We start from the raw sequence: 14183 nt of genomic DNA, 5'->3' as shown, positions 1-14183 counted from the left end.
GTTTTAAAGCACACAACACTTTCCAAATATCTGATTTTAAAGAGTAAAAAAAAAAACAACAACATAATTTTCATTAAACTTCACTGTTTTGTGCGATTGAAAACCTTGATTAAGATATATTGCAATATGTGATTATAATGTGAGAATCTTCAAGGGTGTTAAGACAAGACTAAGTTCAAACACATCAGCCACACACTCCTGTCCCCTGGATCACCTGCTTGTGGAGGCTGAGTTTGTCTATCTCTGACAGGACCCATCCCACGCTGCCGTCGCCGCCACACACCAGAATCCGAAAGTTGTCAAACTTCTGGAACAGACGCAGGCTGACGGAGAAACAAAACCAGTTCAGGTCAATTCAACTTTATTTGCATAGCCCCAATTCACAACTGATGTCATCTTAACAAAAAAACCCCAAACCCATGAGCAGTAGCGCCGGGTTCATCTCCTCACCCGAGGTGTGGACCCCCGTTGACCAGGTCAAAGACTTGTGCCGGGTTGAGAAGCTGCTTGAAGCGTCGCAGGAACTTCACCCCCTGGTTGTCGCCGCTTTTCGAGTTGACGAAGACCAGGAGGGGACTGGCACACGACGGGGGACAGGTGGCCTTCCAGAAGCCTGCAGGAAATCCACCGTTTCAGTTTCAACATTCCCACCTGCTCCTCCTTGGGAGTTCAGCAACAAGAACGGCAAGAAAACAACGGCGCGGTTTGATGAGGGTTTCTTTATGACGGCCTATTTAAAGCATCTCAATCTGGTTCCCTTTGTGTATCATGAAGTTTAGAAAGCCTCTCTATTTAATCACCTACCGACGCTTTTGTATAAACTGACTTTCCGGCTGATGAAGTGTTGTTTGAAAGGGTGATAAATACGAGGGAGCAAAGTGGTGCAGGTAGAGTCTATCACATGGATCCGACCCCGCTCTCCATCGTTCATCAAAACCATGTGTGACGGTGACATGAGGTAAGAACACGTGCTATAGGCTGATCTGTGGGAGGCAAAGCAGCAAGGCGCCCTGGTCCTTAAGGAAAACCTTGGTGATGACAGCCTTCTGCGTACTATAGCTCCCCTCACACCCTCCCCCCAGTCTTTGCTCTTTAGTGTCTTCATCTGCGCTCCGCTTTGATTTCCCCCCTTCTTTCTGCCTCCCTTTCTCTGTCGTGCTGTTGCTAAGGAATGGAGGAAGAAGAGGGTGAGTGGTAGGGGAGAGAGAGGAAGCGTAGACAGGGAGCCACGGCGCTCCGGCACGTGCTGCAGCTCGTGTCCCCCCTCCTCCGTTCCCCAAACAACACACACACACACACACATCACACTCCCTCAGCCAGATAAAACCAACAGGGTTGCCAGATCTGACTCCAAAAAAACAGCGTGTCTCAACCTCTAATGAAAGTGATGTTGATGTAGTCCCAATAATATTCCAAACAATATCCAAAACAGATTTGTAAAGAGAGAACGCAAACACAACTTAAAAGGGATGTGACATTTTCAAAAAATGTACATTCAGCACTGAGACGATTCAATTAAAGGTGTTGGTGTACGGAAGGATCGTAACAGCCAAAAAAACAATCAAAATCTCTTTCTGCATTTAAAAGAAATTTGAAAAATGGGCTGATGTTTTTCTGTGTATTTGAAATTTGTTCATAAAAGTAGTTTTGTTGCAATAAGAAAGAAAGAAATTAATCGCATGATGAAACAAGCTCAGTCTTTTCTCTCTTTTCCACCAAAAACTACATGACAAAAGTCTTCAGTCTCAAGCAGCTCTTTTGGGCAGATATTATAAATGTATGTCTCTTTCTGTTCCTCTTCATTCATGATTTCTTTTGGTTGTTACATGAACTATGAAATATAAAACTAAAATGGAATTTTATATACATTTGGGCAATTTGCAACAATGTTGGTTTTCCTTTACTATGTTCTGAACAGAACCAGATGCCATTGAGACTGCAAGATTTGACTCTTTGAACGGAATGAGACTTGAGAGACATTTCCTTTTAAATCATGATGTTGCCCTGGGATTTCTGTTTTAATGCTACTACGTGGAGACACATGACGAAGAAACAACTAGTCACTGATGATGTCACACTCAGGTTAAGTGCAATAACACGGAAAGTCTTGTGTGTTTCTACAAAAAACCTGCAAAAACACAAAATCTTACAAAGTATTTTTGGTCTGGTTTCTAGTGCAAATATCTTAGCACACTTGAAATAAGACAAAACCTAACTTACAAGTAATTTTTCAGCAACATATAGAAGCTTGTTTTAAGTCAATAATTCCTCAGTACTGATGAAAAAGCAAGCTAGTTTTGTCTTATTTCAAAGATATGAAGATATTTGCACTAGGAACCAAAATACTCAGTAAGGTTTGGTGCTTTTTGCGGTGAAAGAGGTTTCCTCCGAAACTTTTCTAAAAACTTGCCATAATGTTGTGAAAGGCAGCCCAAATATTAACAACCCGCCCACAGCTGTCCAAACACAGCCCAACTGGGCGGAAACCCGCACAATCTGGCAACACTGAAACCCGAGCGCCCCCTTCGCTCTCCTTCGTTTAAGCAGCGGGGATCCTCGGCACGCGAGCGCAGAGAGATGAGAGCATCGTCGTCGTAGCTGCACCTCTGCTGCTGTCTTGTCCTGCTCTCTTCATCTGGATGCTCAATCCCACCACTTTTCTATTATTCAGGCGCCACTTAGAAGATGGCAGCTTTTCAGACGCAGCGGCCCGTGTGTGATTGCTTCGGAGACAGTAATCTAATCCAGCGTGCTTATCAGGGTTCGTCTCGCAGGTGCTGAACTAGAATGGATTCACAGTGAGATCTGGCAGGCTGTCCAGACACCTCAGGGTCAGGGAAACAGAGAGGCTGCTGGATTTTACGTACAGGGACACACACACTAAATAGAATGTGACTATAAAGGGAAGGAAAGTGGAGCATGGTCAAATAAAAATCTAAAGATTGCAGTGTTCATTCGTATTCAGTAGTTCCTGTATCCTATTGTTTGTGAGTGTATTGCTCTCATTTTCAAATCTATTTCAGAACTGTCCAGTCTCCCGTTGTGTCCACTCCAGCCACCAAACCAACAAAGAAGAAAGCCATCGCTTAAAGAAAGTCACAAGAAGTCTTTTACCACAAACAGGAAGCTCATTAAAAATAACCGATTAGATGATGACAGCCAGCCTGTTCTTAGATTGACAAATAATGACCACAGAGGTTGTGGATGGGTTTATCGAATCAAGTCGAATCCTGCTCTCACACCACATGACTCCCGGACAGAACAGCAGGTCAGAGGTCAAAGAAAAGAGATCAGCAGATCAAATGAAGTGAAAGCTCCAGTGAGAGTGAACGGTTCCTCACAGGTGGAGTCAGACTTTGACCCCCGACCCTTCAGAGTGAGTTAGTGTACAGGTTACCGCGTGCGCAGTCGGTGCCTACCATCTGAATCGATGCTGTTGAGCGCCGTGGGGGGAATGATGGAGACTTTGCATTGACCCAGAGGACACTTGCGAGGGTACAGGTCCATACAGGCTGTATGCACCTAGAGGAAGAAATAAAAGAAAAAAACATTGTTTGACATTCTACAGAATCAACCAAACGGACAGCAACTACTCCTCTTGCAATTGGAGGAGTAGTTGATATGCCAAAGATGACTCATTTAGAGCATTTGTAATTTTATTGGAACAAAAATTACTTGCTGAAAAATATTTGCTCCAGTAAGCAGAAAATATTAAAACAACCTCCAAGCTATAGAGTTATATACGGTGGAACCGAGCTACGTCAACTAATCACTGAACAAAACTACACATATTCAGAAAACACAACGGCTTTAACCAAACACACGAAGTAAGGCTCAGTGGGAAGACCTGAGAGATCACTGATTGGGCGACAACACTTTTGGCTTTGGGACCAGAAATTATTCCTGAATTCGCTTCCTCTCTGTTTAGGCAGAGAGGAAGGCAGCAACAGTGCTACGTATTTCCCACACTGTGAAAAACAACAGTTTTTCTTCTAATGACTCTAAATATAGCGGTAGCTGCATTTGCATCGCCGGTAACATTTATATTTTCAGTGAATGCCCTAAAGCCAGCATAACATCTGGTTCTACAGATAAAGGTGGTGTCGCCCAGTCACCCGGCCAGCACACCTGACCATATCCCGCATGGGGCCCATGCAGGCTGGCCAACAATGTCTCAGGTTTCCCACTAGGACCTACCTCTTCCGTTTTGTTGACGTCGACCCATTTTCTAAACTGGATTTTGTGTTTTTTAACGTGTTGTTGCGTTTTTCAGCTTGTCATTGTGCGCAGTGATTTGCAGATGTGGCTTGCGCTTCAGGACAAGCGTACGGTTGAGATGAAAATCATGCTAGGACGTTCCCGCGCTGCCCAATCTAACATGTTCCTTCAGACGCACAGTCTCCTCTGCATGCTCGCTGCGTTCAGCATGACGGTGTGACAGATGCCTTACCATGGCTTTGCACCAGAGGCAGCGCCAGTCCTGCAGCCTTAGCACGCTGCCACATGTCTTATCACACACGGCACATTTGGCACTGACAGGCAGGTTGCCCTCCAACCACTGATGAGGCATGGCAATCTGGAGGTTTAACACACACACACACACACACGTTACAAAACGGGACAAATGCCTCTCTTGTCGAGACATTCTTTTTACAACAGGTCGGCATTGAAGGTTGCCTTCGTTAAATGAAAGAAACGTGAAATACTTTGTGATGGCTCTATATTTAAAAGTTAGTAAGAAGTTGCTTCAAACCAACTCACTCCATCCTCGTCTTCAATGATGTCTTTCCCTATAGAGGCCAAGGTCGTCCATTTGCAGTTGTTAGTGGCTCTTACGGCACAGCGTTTGTGGGCTTTGAACTTGCACACTGAAAAACACAGAAACACAAACAGGACTGAAAAGGTTTCCACACTTTATAGGGGCTGTCACTCAGCGGCCTGCAGTAAAACTTCAGCTCAATATGTCTGGAGGCAGACGCTTCAATAACACAAACCGCTTTTTATTTCTACATGGTGAAATATTAATGATGCAGGGGTCATGTTTCATCTTTTTGTGAATGTATTTTATTCGTGCAGCACTGAAAACCTGTGGCTCAAAAGCAGAACTAAACTGAAAACTGTAGAAAACAGACCTGCTGCCTTGATTACTGTCAGAAAATGTCAAATCAATCAAATAACTATTTTACTGGTCTGAATTTATTTTCAGTTGATTGTTTATGTATTACGCTGTACATGTTATTTGTAACTAGTGAGATTTTTAGATAAAAAAAAAGGCCAACATTTAGATGTGTATTGATGATTTTGTTTGTTTCTGGTCTCTCACCTGGTGATGTTTCTATGTGTGAGCTCTCCTTCTACATTCGGACCAATGCAGAACATGTTTTTGTAGATATGCGTGTGGAGTGAGCTAAGAAGCTGTAAGACAGCTAAGCCAAGCTGCGTGTCTTCTGTTTGCTTTAATGGAAAGAAACACGAGGGCTATCACAACCTACCCTTCTGACACGGGCAAAGTGAAAAACATAATCTCTCTTAACTAATTTATTTCATATTGTCACAAAATGACTTTGACGTTCATCAGCTGTGTCTTAAGGCTCGCTGGACCCGAACGAAGATTTGCGCCAACTTTGAACGCGTCGAAACCGTCTGGAGTGATTAACCGATCAGAGTGGCAAGTAGAAAATATGAGCATTTCCCACCTACACGCCCCAAACAGAGAGACTGCTCTCGCCTTGTTCTCCAGAAGAGACGAAGCTCTTAGCAGACTCATGAATAATGTCCGTACTCTGGGGAACTTTCCTTCCACCCGCCCCACTCAGCTCATGTACAACACTAACACACCCACACACACACACACACACACACGCGCGCACAAACATGCACACACAATGTTGTCATTCTGCAGACAACACAGATACTACAAGTCCAAGTCATATCCGGGGGTAACAATCAATGTTTCAATCTCGTCTACCACTAAATGCTGTTAGAGAGCATTAGCAGAACATTAAGAGAATTCAGGGGACATGATACCACAGACTGTTAATGGCCAGGCGTCCACACAGACCAGACTGGAAGCACATGCCGTCTCTGGGACTGTGAGTGTCTGTGTATTAAATACAAAGGGGCAGAGGACGTAGGTAGCACAAATCAATCCCCGCTGACTGCCCTGCTCAGGAAATCGAAGGGAAATTTAAGCTGTGTTGCTCTGATGTGATTGGTTGCCTGCACTTGAAGTTTGACAGACATTTTTCTGCTTCATTTTCTCCTAGTAATGTCTTTTCCTCCAGTTTTATTGATTTGTCGTTTGTGCTGTCACGCACTTACCTTTTGCTTATTTTCATTATATCACAAGCACCAGCCATGTCTTCAAAAACAGGGCGTTGTGTGATTTAGGCCACATCTAAAGTTATTGCTTCTGGACCGATATGTTTAATAAGAAGAGATAAACAAGACGAAAGGAGATTCGTCATCTATTTATCTATTAGTATTAACTCCCTTAATAACAAATAATAGTACACTTTGAAAGAGAATTGTTTATGAGCTTTACATCATGTTATAATGTTATTCTCCCATATAAAACAATCCTGGAGTGCTGCTTTGATTCTTTCATGCATGTTTGAGAAATCCTTTAATCTCCATGGCAACCATTCAGCTGTGTAAAACGCCTGGGTGGACCTAGCCCCGCCTTCGAGGCGCAGCTGCTCTTCAATTTCAAAGCTTGTGAGCTTCTGCCTCAGATTCGCTCTCCCCCACTCAGCTCCTTCAGACTAGCCAGCAGCAATTAGCAAACATCTGCTGGACCTGCGCATCTACTGAGCTGTTTATAGAAGCTGCTTCTCAGTGGAACTTCTCAGTGCCAGGTCAAGCTTAATAAAGGAGCCATGTTGGGATGACATCCTGAAGGTGGAGTTTTAGAAGCAGTCAGAGGCTTTAAAGAGACACAAGCCCATTTTCAAGTCTTTAAAAATTAAAATGCTAAATGTTACACTTCTTTTGAGTCATTTATATATATATATATATATATATATATATATATATATATATATATATATATATATATATATATATATAGCTTTCATAACAACTGAAGAAAACACAGTTACTTGATTGTGCTATAAAATGGCATTATATGGCTGGAAAACGCATAATACTGCCCCTTTACAAAGTTGACAGTTCTCATGTGCTATGGACCAAACCTGACCTCGTTGGAGATGATGATGATGAGAACCAAGAAGAAATTAGGTTTCGTCCTCTAATACTGGATGGATGCACCTTCCTACACCTCACAGGTAAAAGTTAGCTAAAATAGCATGAGGAACATGCCGATGGTTCTCATAATGTTCTGCTGCGCATCAATGCCACGTAACACCAACCAACAGAAAGCAAAAAGAAAAATCTCATCCTCTCTTGTTAGCCTGATTCCCTTCAACACCTCACCTTACACTTTCCTTCACAGAGAAGGTGAAGAGGGATGACGTCAGCCACAAGATTAGCAGTTTTCTCTCCGCTAATGACAAAGGGGCATGGTGTGAATGCTAAAAGAGAAACCGAGTCAATGATTACCTAACACACAGTATGACATGAAAGCTATACGGCACGGCATGTTTAGTTTTAATGCCGGCACCTTCCTGCTCCTGCACCTCAAGCCGTGATTGTGATAGGCATCCCGCTCCACAGCCCAGAGCGCTCCCTGGGTTACCGCTGGCTTCACTAAACCTAATCGGCTGCTTTCCTGCAGACTTTAGCAAAAATATAAATACCTTCTTCCTCTTTGTGATTTGAAAGGTCTTGTGCAGCAGTGACCTTGCCAAAGTAGCTATGGGTCAATAGCTTGGCCGTCCTTAAAGATCTGATGCCAAAATGAGCCACTAAGAGGAGTCAGTTTGTTAGCCAACATGTTTGCTGCTGCTCAGCCCTCCTGCAGTCAACTATTGCTTTGGCTGCAGGAGGGCTTTGTTTGTTAGCTGATCCTGAGTTTACAACGACAGAACATGACATTCGTAACCAGCAAGGTAGCATTATGGGTAATTTGGGAGTCCTCATTTTTGTGTATGGAAATTGAAGTGATGTTTCCAGGGCCCAATAAAGACTAATCTAATATGGACACTGTAGTGCTACTGGACACCGCCGACTGCGTTTTTCATGCTAAATCTTATGGTGCATAGACTGATGTCGAAGGTTTGGAATGTCATTTGCCAAAAATACACGGCCTCACAAAAGTATTCACACCCTTAAAGCTGTAGTATGTTAGCAGCTAGTTAGCAGCAGCTAGTTAGCAGCAGCTAGTTAGCAGCAGCCTCAAGCGCGATGAAGACGTATGTGTGTGACTCAAATTTTTGTCTAGCAGAAAACGACACATCCGAGATCAGAACGTCCTGCCACAACAAAATGTGAGACCGGTGATTGACATATTTAAGGCCAACTTACTTTTTTTAATGCATCTATGAAAGTTTTGTAAAAAAAAAAAAGTTTTACATATATATTAATATGTAAAACATTGTAAAACACTATGTCATGACACTGAATAGAGAATTTCTGAAGCATGCATGAAAGAATCACAATATTATAATATACATCATTTACATCATTATAAAATGATCTAAAGCTCCAAAAAGTTGATTTTACACAACACTGCTCCTTTAAGACTGCACAGTTCAGCCAAGACTCTTCGTGTTGTGCAAAACATTCGCCCAAAAACCCTTTTGTGACAAAATATGCACATTTGAAACAAAAAAAGACAGAAAGCAATAACCCTACTTTGTTTTTGTCGAGTGTCAGCATGTGAAGTGTTGTGGTGTTTACCTTCGCAGGAGAGGCCATGAGATGTGACCCCAGACAAGCTGTCTTTACAGACGTTGCAGAAGGTGGGCCGTGCGTGGGAGCAGGCGTACCAGTTGTGCATCCCTGAGAAATGTTCCACATTAAACTGTGCCGTCTGACAAAGGAGAAGTTAAAACAGGTTGGCAGCACTGAGAAAAAAACAGTCAGAGAAGAGCAAGCACAGTGCACTAAGTGATAACAATCAACACATTCTCATTCCCAGCTTGTCATGGGGCGACACTCTGCCAACACCCCCACCCTCCCCTCAGTTTTAACGCATGGGCTGCTCCTTTCCCATCACCGTCTGATGCACAGAGAGCTGCTCTGCAGCGGAGTGTCGCTAGTTAGCGAGCTGCAGCACACAATGACGTATTGGTCGTGCAAGCACTAAATTACATCTTATAATGCAGGCTGACACATAGTGGACCTCCGATTATTTTTTTTTATCTTTCTTCGGCTGCTTTCAGTCGACCGCATAAAGATTTTGAACGACGTTAAAATCCACACGTTTTAAACGAACCACATAATAAAGTTGAGATATTTCGACCAGTGAAGGGCGCCATGTAGCATAGCGGTTAGTTAAGATGTTCAAATGACGAGTTTAAACAATGCAAGTCAAATTTAAGGCTTTTTAAAGACCTTTTTAACAACACATTGAATTGAATTTAAGACCGAAAGAATTACAATCAAGAAAAGCATGACTTTTGACATTTCTGGAAATGGGAAATGTATGTGGCTGTTATGAGCAGTTTTGTGCTTTTCACACTTCAATGTTCCCTAAAACCTAAACCCCCACGGTGCCGAGTTTAAAAGACATTTTGTGCACAGAATGTGCACAGGCAAGTGAGCCAGAGGCAAAAACAAACGTCCAGTCAACTGGCAATAAACTTACACTTACCCATGACAGATCCAAAAAACATAAATAGCTACCGCTAACTAGATGTTAGCATCTAGTTAGCAGTAGCTCAAACTTTTGCCAGACAGAAAACTACATATACTAGATTAAAAAGTCCTGCTACAACAACATTTAAGACATGTGACTGATGTATTTAAGGCCAAGTGACATTTAACTTTTTAAGGCCTTAATTTTAGATACATAAATTGAAGACTTTTAAAGACTTTTCAAGGAAACATGGACAAATCTGAAATGGTCAAAGTTTCTCTATTTCATGTCTTACTAACCTTTCAGATTTCAAGGACTAGCAGCAGTGGAATCAATCACCATCATTTACAAAAATCTGTAATAATATTGATAACGAGGATGAATTTGCATCCATTAAACTGTTACCTATGAGTGTGTTAGTGTGTGCTACTGCATGAAATGACGCAACTTTTACAATGTTTTAGATTTGTGGCAGGCAGCCATGTTGGATTTCAAAGGCAGAACTCAGATTTTCTAGACCTTTGAGAAGAAATGGAACAGAATCCTGACCGGGTGTCCAGACAAGCTGAGAATGAGAACAGGCAGTAAAAAAACACACACAGTGTTCCAAGATCACAAAGCATGAAGTTCTGACACAAAAGTGAAACAATTCCAAACAAACTCAGCTTCTGTCAATTCTTTCTTTACTTTTAAGTATTTCCTATAAGATAATAACTGCACCTCAATCAAGAAAAACGTTGTACTAGAACACGGGAGTCAAACTCATTTTCATTTTCATCAAGATCATGAATGCTCTCCAAGGGCTGGTTGTGCCAGAATGTAATAATAAAACCCAGTAGCAAACTGTTAAAATATTAATAAATAGCTGTGCATGCATTTGACAAGTACTACTTATATTTAAATAATAATGAACACTTTTTCACAGTCATCAGTCCCTCCAGGATTTTGAGATTGTTTTCGTGTTTGTTTGTTTTCTGTAATCAAAATCACAGATCTTGTGGTGCTAATTTAGAAATATTTGCAAGAACTGCTGTGTTTAGTAGTAGAAGAAGGAAATACTGCCATCTGCAGGTGGGAGTAAGTAGCAGGGGCTGGCATGTATCGTATCGTTTATCATTTATCATGTATCATGATAAATTTCTGATCATAATAAGAATTTTTATTTATCCCCCCCAAATCTATCAGTATAGTAGGGATTGTTAGATTGGCTATTTTCTCCACATATTTTTTCATTAGGTATCAATAAATGTCAATCAATTTTAAAATATGATAAAAATGCATTTTAGTGATACAAATCACACATTTTTATGTGACTAGTGATCTAAAGAAACATATACATTTTTTTTTTCTAAGAGCAGTTTTTGTGCTGTTGGAGTTAAGGTTGCGGTACCATGTAGTCACATCCATAACCAGATTTACATGACAAAGAAGAAATAAATCGTTCTTATCGTCACTTTTATTGTTATCACAATAATTCCACATAATGCTGTGATAAAAAATCAAGTCCATAATGCCCACCCTTAGTAAGCAGACACTTAGACCCAAAGTTTTTGACCATTTTTTCAGAAAATCTACAATAAATTCAGCGCTACAAAGTGTGGGGATCTGTTGATTTTACATGATTTTCCATGACTGCGTAATCACAAAAACAGGAGGGAATGATTGATGTAAATTGGCAGCAAACGGCTAAAAACTACTTTGATTTGGTTGATGAAATATTAGTTAAGCACACAACTGTTATCTTGAAAGTTCTCTTTACATGTCTCAGAATCTAGAGGGTCACAGAAAAAGGTACGGTGGGCTGGATTTGGCCCCAAGGCCTGGAATTTGATATTAGCAGCGTTTCCATCAGGACTCCTGAACGTGTGTGATCCGTGATTCTGCAGGAGCGGCCGGACCCCTGGAAGCTTCTGTGCATGTGGAGGTTGGGGACCACAGCAGAGGTGATGCGAGCGGCGCAGCGTTCCAGCGTGGGCGTTGCGTCTGCAGCAGCTGGCGCAGCCCCCCATCCCAGTTTGTTTTTTTTTTATTTTGTTGTAAAGTGGAACTGTAACAGGTGCTGCTAAATGGGACATCCTCACAGCACCGCTTTTAAATCAAAGCCTGTCTGGTCCGTGCAGCTTGGCTCGGTGTGTGTATCTGTGTGTGTCGTGTGCGCGTGTGTACATGTGTGTTCCTCGTGGCGAGCCAGCTCTGGGGTTGCTGCTGCACTGCGGTGCAGTGAGGGGGGGTCTTATATAAGATTTCCCCTCTGAAATAAGAGCCGCCGCGCGCCTGTGCTCCTGTCCCCCGGCCCTGAGCGCGCCACAACCTGTCACCGTCAGCGCTCACATCTCTGTTGACAGCAGGGATTTCCGCACAAGGGGGCTTGATTTTTTTTTCTTTGTGTGTGTGTGTGTGTGCGTGTGTGTGTGCAGAGAAACTCCTCAGATAGGACGCAACTGTTGTGCTGCAAGTTTGCTGGAGATGGGATCCAGTGAGGCAGCAGCTGGAAAACTAAATTTACTGTTGACGCCTTTATCCTTTTTTTATTTGTTCCCCACATAGTTTATGCACATGTGAGCACACCAGATCCATGTGATACTTTGAATATCTTTGAACTTCCACACACCAAGCCAGATTTCACTGCAACAAGCTACGGCTTTCATCCCGTTTCCCCCCCCCCCGATAATATTCAACTGTCAACCGAAGAAGCGTCCCGCGAGCGGAGAGGACACGCCTTAACGTCAGATCTGCTGTCGCTCTGAGTCTTGGAAACCCCAGGACAGGGGAAGAGGCTCAGATCTAATTTAGAAAGTGCCCCTTACCTCGTAATGCTCCCTGGACTGGACGGACTTGAGCGAACTGATCCAGTCCTCCATCTCTTTCCTGTTCTCGGCGCAGAGGATGAGCCTACGGAACGGGGTGATCACCTGGAGAGAGAGAGGCAGGGATGCTGTGAGCCAGGGAAGACGGACGGACGGACGGTGCTGTGGCTGGAATGAGAGGGAAGCGTTTCCGTCGCCTTCCCTCCTCCGCCCAGCGGTGCCTCTGAGCCAACAGAGAGAGAGAGAGAGAGAGAGGATGAGGAGCCCCCACCTTCCTCCTGTCTTCCCTCCCTCTTTTCCTCCAACTCCTTTTAACTCCAGCCCACTCACACCTTCTAGAGTTGGCAGCTTTCTTCCCTCCTGCCAACCTTCTCTCTGCGTCCGCCCTTTGTGGCAGAAATGTCCTGGCAGGCGGAGATCATTAGTGCGTGTTTAAAGGACGCTCCCTGGAGACGGGCCGCCTGATTCAGCCTCCGTTCATCGCTACATCACTTATTCATTGCCACTTCTCTCTGGATTGTGCTTCCCTTTTTGCACAGCAGTGAGAACAGAAACACTAGCCGTTGACCATAAAATGACGCAAATTGAAAGTACGAAAATAAATCTGCTTAGCGGGCAGTTTCGTAAAAAAATACGTTTTTTGATAAAAAGTTTTGTCGCTAGGATGAGGTGGTTTTTCGATGGCATCAAAATAGATGTACTTGGCAAAACTGCAATGGAAACACTTTTTTCACTTCACCGAATGTCTTGAATACTTAGTGCTTCAGCAAAATCACTGAGCTTGGAGGATGTTCAGCTCCACCTACTGTTTGCTAATCACTGCTGGCTAGTCTGAAGGAGCTGCACTGTGAGGCGGAAGCTTGGAAACTGCAGCTCAGAGGAGGAGCTTCGTCCTCGAAGGCGGGGCTAGGTTCCACCAAGCGTTTTGCACAGCTGAATGGTTGCCATGAGATATTAATCACTCTAGCAATGTTTTTGACAAGGGAATAACATTATAACAAGTTGTAAAGCTAAAAATAAAAATGGATTTTACATAACACTGCCCCGTTAATTTTTCAGCTTCATTGACATCTTTTAATCTTTAGTCAATAAACAATCTTAATACCATATCTGCCTGTCGTTTTGTGTTTTGTTTCGGTCTCCCTCATAGAGATCACTGATTTCCCAACATGCAGTTCAAGAATGACTATTTACAATAATTTGAAGGCACAGATTCAGCTGCTCTGGAGGTCCATTCTCTAAATTACACTCCCTTTGTGACAATAATTGGGATAAATGTGGGAGTGTGTAGTCCACCTACCCAGCAGCACAAACACACACTCGCACACATAACAAACCCCTGGCTTCCTGACCAGCGCCTTGTCTGAAGCTGCACCTGAGGCTCTCCTGAAAGTGTGGAAAACAGCAGGTAAACACCATACTGTGTGTGTGTGTGTGTGTGTGTCTGCGTGTGTGTGTATGTGAGTGTGTGTGTGTGTCAGTGTTAGCTTTTCATTCTGCATGCTGGAGGTCACTTGCTAACCATCTGCTTTAAAGCCACATGTTGCCATCGTGCCTCAGAAAACCCCGATCAGAAAACACGGTCGATTATAAACAAACACCAAACGGCCTTGAAAGAGACAGCGCCACTTAGAGAAAAAAAAACTAACTTTCAAAAAATATACAGTAATCTATTT

The 14183-nt window shown here is 43.0% G+C and overlaps 1 protein-coding gene across 6 annotated transcripts in view; it reads right to left on the bottom strand.

Annotated features, from left to right (window-relative positions):
- The window catches only part of dgkh (diacylglycerol kinase, eta), a 62923-nt gene that overhangs the window by 20408 nt on the left and 28332 nt on the right, over nt 1-14183 (bottom strand). For all 6 annotated transcript variants that reach the window (XM_014986767.2, XM_088012159.1, XM_088012150.1 and 3 more), the window contains 7 exons: nt 12508-12612; nt 8800-8932; nt 4762-4868; nt 4451-4576; nt 3420-3522; nt 451-613; nt 215-323 (listed from right to left, as the gene is read on the bottom strand). In XM_014986767.2, coding sequence (XP_014842253.2) covers nt 215-323; nt 451-613; nt 3420-3522; nt 4451-4576; nt 4762-4868; nt 8800-8932; nt 12508-12612 — 846 coding nt within the window. The remainder of the gene's footprint in view (nt 1-214; nt 324-450; nt 614-3419; nt 3523-4450; nt 4577-4761; nt 4869-8799; nt 8933-12507; nt 12613-14183) is intronic.

Source organism: Poecilia mexicana, unplaced genomic scaffold (genome assembly GCF_051168715.1).
Source record: "Poecilia mexicana isolate PSO_F unplaced genomic scaffold, ASM5116871v1 scaffold_2, whole genome shotgun sequence".
NCBI classification, from domain to species: Eukaryota; Metazoa; Chordata; class Actinopteri; order Cyprinodontiformes; family Poeciliidae; genus Poecilia; species Poecilia mexicana.
Note: the sequence above shows the minus strand (reverse complement) of the source record. Positions and strands in the feature narration are given on the sequence as shown.